At 38.2% G+C, this 14,067-nt stretch overlaps 1 protein-coding gene across 2 annotated transcripts in view; it reads left to right on the top strand.

Moving 5' to 3' along the window:
• Positions 1 to 14,067, top strand: part of ctdp1 (CTD (carboxy-terminal domain, RNA polymerase II, polypeptide A) phosphatase, subunit 1) — a 72,057-nt gene that overhangs the window by 33,847 nt on the left and 24,143 nt on the right. For both annotated transcript variants that reach the window (XM_069682160.1, XM_069682159.1), the window contains exon 12: positions 3,592 to 3,797. In XM_069682160.1, coding sequence (XP_069538261.1) covers positions 3,592 to 3,797 — 206 coding nt within the window. The remainder of the gene's footprint in view (positions 1 to 3,591; positions 3,798 to 14,067) is intronic.

Below are 14,067 nucleotides of genomic sequence, written 5' to 3'. Positions count from 1 at the left end.
GCAAGTGTTCTGGTTTCCGTTTGAACTACGCTTGTAGTCCGAGTAATTTTGACCAATCATGTATCAGCAGGCTGCGGCGTATGCAAGAAAAACAGTCCGTGAGGAGAGCAAAAGCAGGTGGAACGTAATCCGCCGTAATGCCATCCCGGCTCCGATCAGCGTGATCTGACAACGATTTAGCTACTTATTAGTGCCCTGTGTAATGGCTGCTTATTTTCTTCAAGTTGGCCTCAGCTGTGGCTGAAACTCATTGCTCAGGGCAACAGCAGTTCACTGGTCACACAGCTACTCCTAATTGCTGGGCTCCATTTAAAATGAATGAATTATTTTGCTGCATATGAATCTTTCAGTGTGAGTAACACCTCCAGCTAGATTTGAGTCTGACGTCAAAATGTCTCTGTTCAGATCATGTCATCCCTTTTATATTTGTTTTTTAAGCACAATAGGCAGATGATCAAACAATAATGTTTGTTCTTCTACCATCTACATCTTTTACATCTTCCTTCAAACAGATACATCATAACAGAACACCACAGGTTAGTAACAGTGCCTACCACAGTAGTGTTGAAACTGAAGCTTTTAGCCAAAAATAAATTCTCAGCCCTGAAATTACACTACTAAACTCTGTATAGCATCTCACAGTGATAAGACCGCCTGACTGCTTTGAGGGGTTGTCGTGCTGTGCTTTAAAAAGTTTCATGAGGGGGTCTTTGCCTGGCCTTTGGTCATAGCAAGGAAAAGGATGCTGTGGGGAGTTTGCTGAGCTTTTTGTGGAGATGTTTAATGCTTCCATTTCTGCTTAGGCTATAAGACCTTCCCTGACATACTGAACTGTAGATTGGTTAAGATCAGAAGCGGTCTCAGACTGTATACTGTATGGCCATATACCTCCAGTCTCTGATTGGGTGTTTCCTGTGAAATTACTTGAGTTGCATTTAGTGCCAGTGATGCTACCTGACCTGCTGTCAACTTGTGTGGTTCTCTGTTGACTGATTCATTTCATAACTTTTTATGGCATGTGAACTTTGTATCTGAACAGCCTTAAAAACTTGTTTACACTTGCAAATGACGTTTGGAGAGTAAAAGCTAGCTATCATATCCCAAAATTAGAAATGACTCCTACCAAACATTGCTTATACAATTCCATTCAACTTTACTTGAGTATTTGATCAATTGTACCGACTTCATTGGGGGAAACATAGCTTACCTTTGAAGACGCTCAAAGTAATTTGGAAAGAAACGCAGGTCACACTAATGATGTCAGAGGGCTGTGATTCGTTGGTATCGATGTTGTTCCCGGAATGCAATGCACTTTTCCCTGTACTGAATCAAAAAGAGTCCTTCCTTTGAATCCATAGCAGCTGTCACAAAGGCAAGGCCCACTAAATTGTAACGGAGTTGAAATCTTAAAAACTCTGAAATATGGAATATGAGGACAACAAGCAATGACCAGTTACAGTTAAGAATTTTTTATTTTTTTTACTTCCAGATCAGGTTTGCTTCAGGCATACACCTTCTACCTTTTCCATTGAGCTGTCATAATAAGCAACACCAAGGCTTTAATAAGCCTGGTTCATACCCGTGATGACCCCTCCCCAAGAGAGTGCCCCCTTACATTAATCGCAGTTTTCCATTAGATCCATGTTGCAAAGGGGTCAGTTGACTCGTTGCTGCATATTTGCTGTGGCAAAAGTCACCTTAGATTTTTCATTTGATCTGATGGTTGTCAATTGCCTATGTACTTTAATAGAATGGTAACCTGAGGGGAGTATAAATTATGAGCTGATCATGGAATACAAGATTGATGCTGATAGAGGCTACAACTTTGCTGTGATAGCCCTCAGGATATCCAACTGGACAGATTAACTTAGTGGTATTTGGTTCTGGATTGTATCCTGATGGTAGAAATTTTATGTGATGAGTTTATTACTCTGCCACAAACATTTTCCACCTGCGGGGCTGAGGAAGCAAAATCAATCAACCCTTGTTAAAGGGCTAGTTTGTTGATTTCAACCTCAGTCCTATCATGCTATTATGGGGAGCTCAAGACATTATGGTAGAAAAAATGCAGTTTCACTCAGTGCCTTTGGAGGATGCTAGCCGCTTCTCCAATGGGCCCTGGAAAATCTCCGCCAGACTACGTAAAACGCATCATCAGCAGAGGCTAGGTAGCTTGCTACACTACACCTGGGGCGCAGTGGTAGAGTCGGTCATCTTTCAATTAGAAGGTCGAAGGTTAGATCCCAGTCTACATGTCGAAGTGTCCTTGGGCAAGACACTGAACCCCAAATTGCTCCCGGTGGCATAGCCGATGGGTATGAATGTGATAACTGATTGACAGTTGGGTACTTTAGGTAGCAGCCTCTGCCATCTGTGTGTGAATGTGTGTGTGAATGGGTGAATGTGACATGTAGTGTAAAAGCAGGTTTTGAGTGGTTGCAAAGACTAGAAAAGTGCTGTAAGGTAAGTCCATTTACCATTTTACACCTCCTCAATCTAGGCCCGCCTCCGATGTCTCGTTAACAATCATCAGGTTTGAAATGTAGACTGCGGACCAGAAGATTTTTTAGATGACCCATCAGTATATTCTCATCGTATTTCGGAATATGTACCGCTCTGACTCATTGCCTGCAGCGTAAATGGTAGTATTTCACTCCAGCGTCTCGGAGCGGTGCAATGCACGCTGGGTGTTGTAGGAATGTAGAATGGGCGAAACCACAAGCTATTTGTACAACTGTCTCCACAGCTATGGTGCAAATTTTGAATATTATTGCTTCTATGGATTACAGAGAACACCAGCTGACACCAGCTTGACTTACAGTGGCTTTTTCCAGGGGCAAATTGCTCCTTTAATATCAGTGACAAATTTAAATAAAATACGGCATAGACATTTACAAAATAAGTTTATTGGCTTACTTGCCAGGAATTACTTTAAGAGATGTATACATGTCTGTAGCATAAATACAAAACTACTACCAGCAGCCTGTTAGCTTAGCGTAGCACAGAGTCTGGAGACAAGTAAAATTATAAAAGTACAAAATTAAATTATAAATATTGAATAACTTGCTGATATGATCTGTAAAATAAAAACTGAAGTTAAAGATTTAGTTTAAATGTTTTATTCCATTAATTTGCTGATAGGTGAAGTTAGTTACTTTTTGAATTGTTTCTACTTATTGAGCTAAACTAACCAACTAAGCTGGAGCTTGTATTCACCCTAAAGACATGAGAGTGGCACTTTTTTGATATTGAAACCATAGCATTATAGCCAATAAGCACATTTCCCAAAATGAAAAAAGTAGGAGAACAACAAATTGTTTCTATTCATTGATTCTATACTGATAAAATCTTACGTCTTATAATACGACAAAAGTAAGCTATGTTATACTTTGGCTCTGATTTGGACTTGAGCTCATATGCAGCTCATATGTTTTTTGTATATGTATAAATGTTCAAAATGATCTAAACCTTCAAACAAAACTGAAAGCAGAGAGGGCTGACTTGTTTTGTTGCGTGAAATTTCCCATGACCTGGTCCTGTCCTAAGCTGTAAACAATATCTCACTAAAGTTTCTTTTCTAAAACAAAATAGGTGGACGACATCTTAGGCGAGGAGAGCGACAATGAAAGTGAGGGCCGAGGGAAGGAGAAGCCAGGCAATGAGGAGGTGGATGAAGAGGAGGAGCGGCAGCAGCAGCCAGGAGCTGGACAGATAGCAGAAGGAGGGCCTGGTCCTCAGGCGCTTGGTGTGATCATGCAGAAACAATTACCGACCATTCTGCAGGGCAGTGTGCCAAGGTGAGACTTGATTGAAAAATCCCCTTTTCTATATAGAATTCCCTTTTCCTTCTTTGGTATTCCCGTTTAAGTGCCCCGTTGTGTGTCTGGACTGCTACAACTGAAGTAGGGCTTCTTAAGTTAAATGTTGTGTATGGTATAGTGTGATCTTTCCCTCTTTCTCTTTGTTTCTCTTTAGCCCAAACATTTACCTTTTGTATGTGTAACTCAACTAAAGTTCAAAGCCTAGCCTACTCAAATATATTTACGATCAGTATCTAATTCTGAGAAGGGGCTGAAAGAGAAATCAACAAACACAATAGGCGACTGGAGCCACAGGGTACTTTAGCCTTTTTTCCTGTTGAAGTCCTGAGTAGACTTTAGGTTTAAAGTTTCCCCTTTAAACTAGTTCCTGTGTTAATAACAGGTAAATAATATACTTAATTCCTTCAGTGGGACAATAGTTGTTTTAAGCTGTGCTTTAACGTTTGAACACCTAACTTAAGTCCAATGAACCTCGCTTATGTAACATACTTCTTGCAGTAGATGAAAATGTCTCTGCAGTTTAATAGAGTTCAGAATTACTTTGGTTGGCTCATTAACTTTGTTCCTTTGTTGTGGTCAGACCAGCTAATGTACCTCCAGTCATAGTACGTAGTGTCAAGTCAGTTAGTGAAATAAAAAAAGAAAGTAGTAAGATGTAGAGCTTTTTTGGTTGGTCTTCAGAATATGCAATAATGACTTACTGGTGACAAAAAGAATCAGATAAATGTAAGAAATAGATATTATGAAGTTAATAGGTAAGTTAAGATCTGAAACACCTTTTGGCTCTGTATTGGTTTTACAGCCTCCCAGTAAGGCATAGTGGAACATGGTAGAGCATAGAACATGGTGATGGAGTGTGGACAGGTTAGATATCAATTGGCTTAAAGTGAGTATATGAAAAGATATCGTGGACCTAACAGGAAGCAGCATATTTACAGTAATAGCAAAGTTTAGTTAGTTTTAGAATAAATGGCTTGTGTATTTGTCATAAAGAGATGCTACAAGTAAACCTAGCATAGAATAAACAAAAGTATTCAAATCCAGCAGGAATCCAAAAGGATTTCGCTCCAATATTTCATCAAGTTTTAGCAAACATAAAAGTAAACAAAAAATAAAACTTATCTTTCAAAGACCAATTATTTTCCCCATTAGCCTACACATTTTCTTAATTAGTTTTTCAGTGCCATGATCCTGACACTCTCTTCTTTCACTGTTTATCTTCTACATCTTGCATGAACACCTCCAGGTGTGAAGAATGCTGCAGCTAGAAGGAATCTATATCCATTTAGAAATCTTGCAAATGTACTGTATATATTCAGGTCATACTTCTCCAATGACTATAGTCATAACACACCACTTAATCAGTGTGGACATGCTGAAGCCAGACAGTCTGGTGCGTTGCCATGGAGACAAATTCCAAACAGACAGCAGGCAGTTGGAGAGTTCTGATGAGAGTCTCTTATTGCTGAAGGGCATGAGTGAGTTCAGTCAAGCTAGTAGATTCAGTCTCTCCCAATGGATTGTTTAGTTGTCTTTTGTACATCTTTTGTATCTAATTTAAAAAAGACCCAAAGGCAAGTCCAGACATTACACCACAGTAAGATACGAGGGCTGTATTAACATCTCTCTCAAATGTGTCCTCTGTAGCTGCTTTGGTGCACAACTGCATCTATAATCTTACTGTACGATCTCTCAGTTCTGTACTAAAACAATTTTGGCAAGGAATATTTTTTGCATGTTTGGGATCTCCCTCTTGTCAGGGTTTTGGCGTTCTGTTGTCATGTTCACAACAGCAATTATCTTAAAATATTAAACCCTGCTTCCTTTTAACTGTCAAACATATCACTCAGTGTGAATCTTCTGGACAAGGTGTAAACAAGCACTTGGAGTCTTGCTGTTAATTGCCTCGGCAGCGCTAAAAGGCATTAAACATAACTTAATAGAAATAGTCAGTATTCTCCCTTATGGTCTCTTTTGCTTTATAGGTCACACTCAGGAATCAATATTTATTTGAGCCTGTTTCATAATAAGCTAAAAACTCCTCACAGGAGCTTTAAATGTGACACACCTGACAATTTAGGTGGCTTTATAGATGACAATTTTTATCAGTGCTCTCTGTCTAGTGTTGACTGGATAGGAAATATAAAGCAGCACTGTTACTCTAAAGAGTGGAAAACAGACTGGGTTTTTAATTAGGCAAAAATTCTTTCAGCAACGCACGATGTACCAAGGCCAACAGTCACATTGCAGAATGTGTGACACAAGGTTTTCATTTTCCATGACTAATCTACAAAGTCCATCTGATATAACATTACTAGTACACGCCTTCACAGGAGCACATCGAGAACTGACCACTTTTGTTTTAACGGTCACAGCCACAGATATAGTCCAACTAAATTGTAAGAAATTCTTAACATACAAAGTTGCATTATCCAGATCTACAGTATATGTACATCACGCCAGTGTTCGGACTAATTTTGCTGCCAGGTTTAAAAACACCACAGTAATGCGAATTGATGTTCTCTCTCCACTTGTCCATGCATCTGAGTCACAGGCAGAGGGCTGAACCAAGCTCTCCACACACTATAGGAGGAACTGTTAAATCTATGATTATATATCATCATGTGTGGGGTCTCTCACAACATCTGTTAAGAGGCGTTAGCCAAACAAAAAATGCACAGCTTTTGACGTGAGCTCCTCTGATAATAGCCCAAATGTTGGACAACTGAAACTCTTCTTCCAGACTTGATTTGTCAGTATGTCCATGTTCAAACTCACCACTCTGATTGTCAGAGCTTTAAAAAGATGATACCTTGTTTTGGTGTTTTCCTCCACCAGTTATGCTCTCAGGACACTCTCTTATTTTTCTGGATGGTCTGGTTGTGGCCCAGTATCCATGGCTACCCAGGGCTCAGCAGGCAGCAGAGTGGTGATTTTCTTCCTCGGCGCACTCTTTGGGACACATCAGTCTGTCTGTCACCTGGCACCTTTCGTTACTGCTAATGAGTCAAGCCTGAAATCACTGTCCGCTGTTTCGTTAAGTTGTTGTTGAAGAGCTCAGGAAATCCAACTCTGTGCAGTGGTGCAGGGGAGCGGCACATGATTAGACAGACTGACACATAAGGAGAACAGTGTAAGTTTGATTTTAACAGCACTGTGGGCTCAAATTGGCCGGTAGGTGTTGGGGTCCTTCCACAGAGAGATACAAGTAATGTAGTCTCCTCCTCTGTGATGTCCTAACAACTTTTCTGGGAGTATATCGTAAATCTAAACCATTTTTTTTGGCTGGTAATGGAAATTAAACAAAAATGATCCTATTTTGTGTGTCTAGAACTTTAAGATTTTTGTTTTCATTTTGCCATAGTATCATTTTTTATATTAATATTGAAGGGGAGTTACAAAATCTGATACGGTCATAACCCTACTTGTGAAAACCATAGACTGTATAAAAAGATGGACAAAATGACAGCTCCCTAAAAGTGAAGTCAAAACATCTAAATACACGTCAACATTTTTTTTGTCAAACTATTTTGTCACTATTTTCAGTTCTTATCATGCTGATTTATGTCCAAGAGTTCATTTTTCTGAAAAGTTTACTTTTAATTTGTTATTTGATGCAATAAATAGGATTATTGACAGCTCTGTTGATAAGTACGCCTCCTTCTTTAGACCACCACCTGCCTCTAGGCTACTCTAATATTGATGACATCTCCATTAGTGTTATTCAACCACTATAATCTGCAAAATTGATGGAGTGCCCCAAACTGTCATTAAAACCACATTTGAAAAGATTAGAGGGAAAAAAAAGAGTCACAGAGATTCATTTGCAATTTAAGTAGATTTGCAAATGCTAAAACATTTTAATATCAAAACCTCTATCAAATATTACCGATGATGAGTTCAATACTGTGTATAAAACTCCAGCGTCAGCTTACCAGGGATTTACTCACAGTGAGAAGTGCAAGTATGGTGTATGCTCTGTAAAAATTGACACAGGTCATAAGCCCTATACCGCAGTTATATAAAAAAGGAAAGTAGTCAACGTCCCCTTCTGTCTGCTAGACTGTGTCAATGTAATTTTCCTGTCTGACAGAGAAAGAATGTGACTGTACTGTTGCCCAGTATTACATTAGAGGCAATTTAACATTTATAAAAGAAGTCTTACAGCCTCTTCTCAATTTAGAACCTCAGTTCCCTTGAGAGCTGGCTTAGTAGTTGACATTCTGTCAGTTGCCATCCCTGGCTTCACCACTTTCTGATATTTGGCACAAAATAGACTTACATCTGTTGCTAAGAAACTGTTTTGTTCTCAGCATTATTCACTATCTGCTCCTGTCTTTCTTTCATGTTTCTGTCTAAAGTAAAAACAACATTGCTCCTTTTTCTTCTCTTTTCATGCAATCTGCTCTAATCCATTTATAAACAGCCCACATAATGCAGCCATGTCTGCATCCACATAGGTTACCTTGTATACATCCATCGTGCATTAGGGAAACTCAATGCATTCAAATGAAGATGCCTGTTTTTACGCTCATAGTGCCAGGTTAGAGCAAATAACTGTTATCTGATTTTGTAGAAAATGAGCAGTGTTTGAAATTAAAATAATTATCTTCAACAAAGGTGATCCAAATTCACCTTCACAGAAAGATCTTCCGAACCTTAAACGTCATTGCACAGTCCCACAAATCTTTTCTCTCTGATAATAACATGCTCTCTCTTTAAAATCCATTGAGGCATAATGGGCTTGCAAAAATTAGCATTTAACTGATTCCAAGTCTGTTGCACATTTCTTTTAAAATCCTTTAATATAAGTTGTGTGCCACATTCAAGGGATCCAGTATGTGCCACATGCCAGAGTATGCTTTGTTCTTCAGATCTTAATAGGTCTTGAATTTGTTTTTTGAAGTTCATGGGGCACATGTTTCCACAATTGTTTCCAAAAAACAGTTTAATTCTCTTGATGTAATGGAAAAAATGTTCAAAGTTACTGCAGTTACGCCATTTTAGGTTATTTGGTCTAACACAAAAAGTGAGGAGAATTCAAATGTATTTTTTTGACTGAGGCTTAGTAGCCTCACAGACAACTGAAGATTTGTAGTAATAAACATATGTAACAGATTTAACTGATCTTGAAACGAGTAGACCACCGACATTTGTTAGGTAATTACCATTAATTTCTTTATCTTGTGATATGCAAGCATTTTTTGCATATAAAAGGTTAGCAATCAATCTTTTTGTTGTTACTACCAAAAAGAGCCTTTTTCCGAATCCTAATTTATTTGAAGGACTTCAGGGACATAAAATCTGAAGGAAAGAAGGCTTTCTTTTTAAGGGTCAGGTCTGAATGTGTCTTGAGTGTATACACATCTTGAGTGACTGCTAACTTGTTTTGAGCATAAACCCTTCCATTACTGTCTCCTCTAATGAGGGAAGGGTTTACTGACCTTGCTGAATCAAAATCAGCCTTGAACTGGCTTAACCCAAACAGTCTTGACTTTACATCTATATTGTGCTCCTGCCTGTGCTATTTGACAGTGTATTGCTTTTACTCAAGTTCGATGCATCTCTATTACTTAGAAAAGAGGAAAAAATTCCAGCAAGCTGGTTTTCAGCCCATGTGTGTTGGTAGTCATTAGCCGGATTGACGTGAATGATTTACGATGAGCAGTGGCACTTAGGGCTCTGACGGATTTAAGATTTAACAAGGAGGTTGCAGGGTGGATATAAAAGGTGGATGAACTTTCATCTCCCACCAGCTCATTGAAACTCAAGACATTATAGTTGAGACAGTGCAATCACAGTTCCAGGCCATCGCTATAGCCCACTTGTCAAGATGACGTAGTTCTTTTTTTTCTGTCAAACCAAGTTCAAGATAGAAATGTCTTTTTAATCTATGTCTCATGTTTCTCATTTTTCAGACAGTCAGTCAGTCGGAAGCTTGGGCTGTAAAATTTCAGCCTTTAAGACGAAGGCATCACAAATTAAGTTATTCTTAAAGCACTGTGAGCAGTATGAATAATTGATATTGCTCCCTAGTAGGAACTACAACATTGAATGGTGACTCTAATAAGGCGTATGTAGGGCTTTTAATAAAGGCTGAATCTAATTTTAGCCCCTCACATTGGGTTTTGAGCAATTCTTCTCCCTGTCTTTTTGTTTCTCTTGCCTAACAACTTCAATGACAGATTTATACTACTTAAGACTTAATATTTATTTCTCTTATCACATGCATTGTTTAACAACTCAGTGTTTGAAATAAAATTTCAATAAATTTAATTAATATTAAATTTTCATTCATTACAGTAGTATTGGTCTGAAATACTGTGAAATGTCAAAAGTATTTGGCAAAGATTTTGAAATGGATCCATTATCTTTTGGGTCCTCCTTTGTAGAAGTAGCCGGCAAAGTGTTGCATAACGTTCTTTCCTTCTGAGAAAAGAAATATATTATTACAGTGGATTAATGATGTTAAGAGGTTGTGTGCACTTATATTTGAACAAGTTTCTTTTTTAATGACTCTCAAGTATTCTACCTACCAAGTCTGCCAACCCCATTAGAATTATCTTGGACCAGATTTTGAAAGGTTTGTCCTTTCTTAGATTGTTTATGTTTCTATTGCATTTAGAGACAGCTGGCAATACTCTAAAGACTATACTATAATTAGACAAATTGTAGCCACCACCTAAAACTAGTTTTGTGTATATAATTTTATGTTATATATCAATTCTCACATATTTTATTTTTAATTTTATTTTTCAATTTTATACATTATAACACTTAGCTGAACACAATTTTCACAGTGTTGGCAATTTTTCTCCAAGCATGGAGAAGGGACCCTCTAGCACTGATAGTTCCCTATTCAGACCATCATGGCTCAAACAATGCTTATGATTGATATGACGTTTTGTTTGGAGGTTTAAAATGTGACCTTAGATTGGGTCTTAGCCAGAGTGGACCAATGATCACTTGTTATTTTATTTATGATGTTTTTAAAGTGCTAATCTCAAAGTTCTCAGCTTTGTTCTGGGTGGTGGCCCCTTTATGGCAATAAAAGGCAATTGCTGGCGCATACACCCCAGATAACTAGACGTCTATGGTTGGCTCCCTTTTTAACGGTTGTTAACTCTTGATTTCCTCGCTGATGGTTGCTTTCCTTGTTAGACTGTTTGCCTTCATCTGAGAGTCGAATTTGTTTCTTTTTCTTTGGATTTTCACTTATTTTTGAAGTTGTATCTGTAGTCATCGATCTTTTCTTTGCTTGTTCAGCCATAGTAGATTACTGTTTACTCGCAACACTTGCAGAGACCGGAAAAGCAGCCGCTTAGTTTCACCTACCCTCTCTGGCAGACCAACCACTGCTGGCTGATGGAAAACGCGTCGCTAACTGGGCGTCACTTGAGATTTTGTCCACAAATGTTGCCACAGACACCCAGTCCATAATTATACTATGTACTGCAAATGTAAAGGCTTTCATCAGTGGGCTTTCGGCTCAATCACCATTGTTTTACCTCATTTGACAATTAATTAACAAGACATTAACAGACATTTATTTACATGAAAATCTTCAAGATTATTTCTCTAAGTTAATGAATTTGTTCCATTTTCTTTGGCATTAGTTACTTCTATTTGGTTTGTGGTCTGTAAGCACAGGTAGTTACATTCAATGATGAAATTCATAGAACTGTCGTCAGTTTATTAGGAGAGACTTATGAGACTGCACACTGCAGAATGATTATGAAACTGAAGCCAAACAACAAACAGAGGCAGCCAGTTGAGGATTAGTGGGGGGAACTTTTGGTGCCAAGTGGTGCATGGCTCGAGGATTAACTCCTAACTATAGCAACACTTTTACCACCAAAATGATCACAATGGAATGTCCATGAATGTATCTCCAGATAGCAATAAGCGTGACATATTCAATTAACTGAGTAGTTTTTGTTTTTTCTCTTCTCCAAATTTTAAGATTCTGGTCAAACAAGGACAGCAGAGACATAAATTCTTCAAATGTTATTGGAAACAATTAGCGGCCATGCTTTAGTCCTTTGGGAGAAATTTAAGAGAAATTACAACCCATTACAACCATAACTTCATCTATGAAAAACTCCTGCAGTTGTTGATGTTGTTTCTCAGGGAGCAGCTCAGCCCACCACTTCTGCCATATTATGGAGATGGTGGCCTGGAAGAACTACAGGATATTTTAGCTTGGATTGATAGATTTCTGGATGTCTCTGCCTTTGCATGTTTTAAAAACTAGCCACATTTCCTATAGAGTATGTCCCAAAATATGATAAAGAGGATACATTTTTAAGTGCTTTGCTGACTTGATATACAGCCCAGAAATTGATACATTGTATATGACCGAACAAGTGCAGCAAAGCGAGTCTGAGGCTGCTTGCGCACAATGCAGTTTGGTACATGCTGGCACTGCCGGCAAGACAGTGCAAGCAGGAGAGCTCAGCTTTCTTGGTCAATATAACACAAATTGATGTATACAGTATATTCCTTTGATAGACTACCTACCTACCTACTACCTTCAACACTTTTAAATAAAACTAAACAAAAACTGACTTCAAGATAACTTATTAACCTGATAAGATTGTTGAGATAACATTCTATTAAAGTGCAAATGATGTATGCCCTGCCTTAGAATCTTCCCATTTTGAGCCAGCCACAATAATGATATTTATATTATGTTTGTTAACTATATAATGAAGCAGCTGGAAAGTTTTTCTTTACAGGTTTCTAAAGCTTGAATTGTTAACCATCTTTCCATCTTTTACCATTATCATTTTCCATCCAATACTTTGATAGCTAGATGTGTTACGTCACACATTTCCTGTCATGACTATGCAGCAGTCAGACTCTTCAACACATTCACTGTTATCAGTTCTCCTCACTTTTAATTTCCTGCCTCTCTCTAGGTGATACACATTCACTAAGGAGCTCCATTACTCGTCTTTCCTGCTCCGTGTACTTCTGGAGTGTATTTATTTCAGAGTGAAAATGAAAGTGTGAAACTTGTCAGCTTGAGTGAGCGTGTTATTACAACATCGCCAGAGCTGAGGTGATGAAGGAGGGCAAATGGGTTGTAAAATTTTCCATTCAGGTTGTCAGACAGCAGAGTGTGAAATTGTGAAATTAGTTTTCTGTGACCCTTTATTTTGAATTATCTTTGAACCCAAGGTTGCCTGTTTTCCTGATTTGGTCAGTCTTTTATGTGCTTGTGCAAAGTGACTTTAAAGTGAACCTTTGCTATGTAAATGTAAACACTGGCATGTTATTAAATAATTTTTATTTTAATAATTTATTTAGTAATATAATATACACATCTGCATCTAGATGTTCCACACGTTACTCCTCATATGCACAGCAAAGCCATGCATTTTTGGCTGTTGAAGTAAAAGGCACAAATAATGCGCTAATACATGTGAATCAGAATTTTTTATAAATGATTATAGACTCACCCAATGTCGGCTACAATCGGCTTCAGCTCCTTTAGGTAATCATGAAATCAATATAGATTTTTTATCATATATGTCTTGCATCAATTGTCACCCATACTCCAGTGTCTGGCCCAAATCCAAACCATAACACAGAAACTAATTTTGAGTCCATTAAAATGCTTTCTTGAATATTTTTGCCCCTGCCCAATGACGATAGATTCTGCTAGTTACCAACCATAGCTAACAAGCTAGCTAGAGCATTAGCAGGCCATGCCCGTGCTTTTCATTTTTTTCCTTCCTCTCTTCTCACTTTTTAAAGCTTTATCCCTGAAAACAGCTGAAATCAATACTAGGAGAGAATCAGTTAATGTTCCAAGTGGGACACACTGAGCTTAATCTCATACACAAAGCTATAGATATTGGTAATAATTCTCTGTAGGTTCAACACGTAAGGTATACATTTTGTTATCAGTTTTTATCCTTGTCATTTGATACACCATGATGACAAAATATTTATTATATATATTATATAATTCAATGTGAGAGCCCAAACACATACATCAAGGTTAGGAAAAGGAACCTCTACACTCCACCGCACAGGTGCATAAATCCTGAAATGCTTTATGGTAGAATATATTTAAACAGCATCATTCAGGTGTGACTCCCCCAGCAAAGTCCCAGAACTGAGCTTTTCAAATTCCGCAGGAGAAGCCAGTGATTAAATAGTGTTCTCTCATTAACCAAAGCATAGATGTACAGCGGGGAAGCAGAGCAAGAAGTCATGTCTACTTTTTGGCTGCACC

The sequence above is a fragment of the Semicossyphus pulcher genome, unplaced genomic scaffold (genome assembly GCF_022749685.1).
Source record: "Semicossyphus pulcher isolate SPU_LCO1_2020_fin unplaced genomic scaffold, fSemPul1.0.p SCAF_5, whole genome shotgun sequence".
NCBI lineage: Eukaryota > Metazoa > Chordata > Actinopteri > Labriformes > Labridae > Semicossyphus > Semicossyphus pulcher.
The sequence above is the reverse complement of the archived record's forward strand: the minus strand, read 5'-3'. Positions and strand labels throughout refer to the sequence as shown.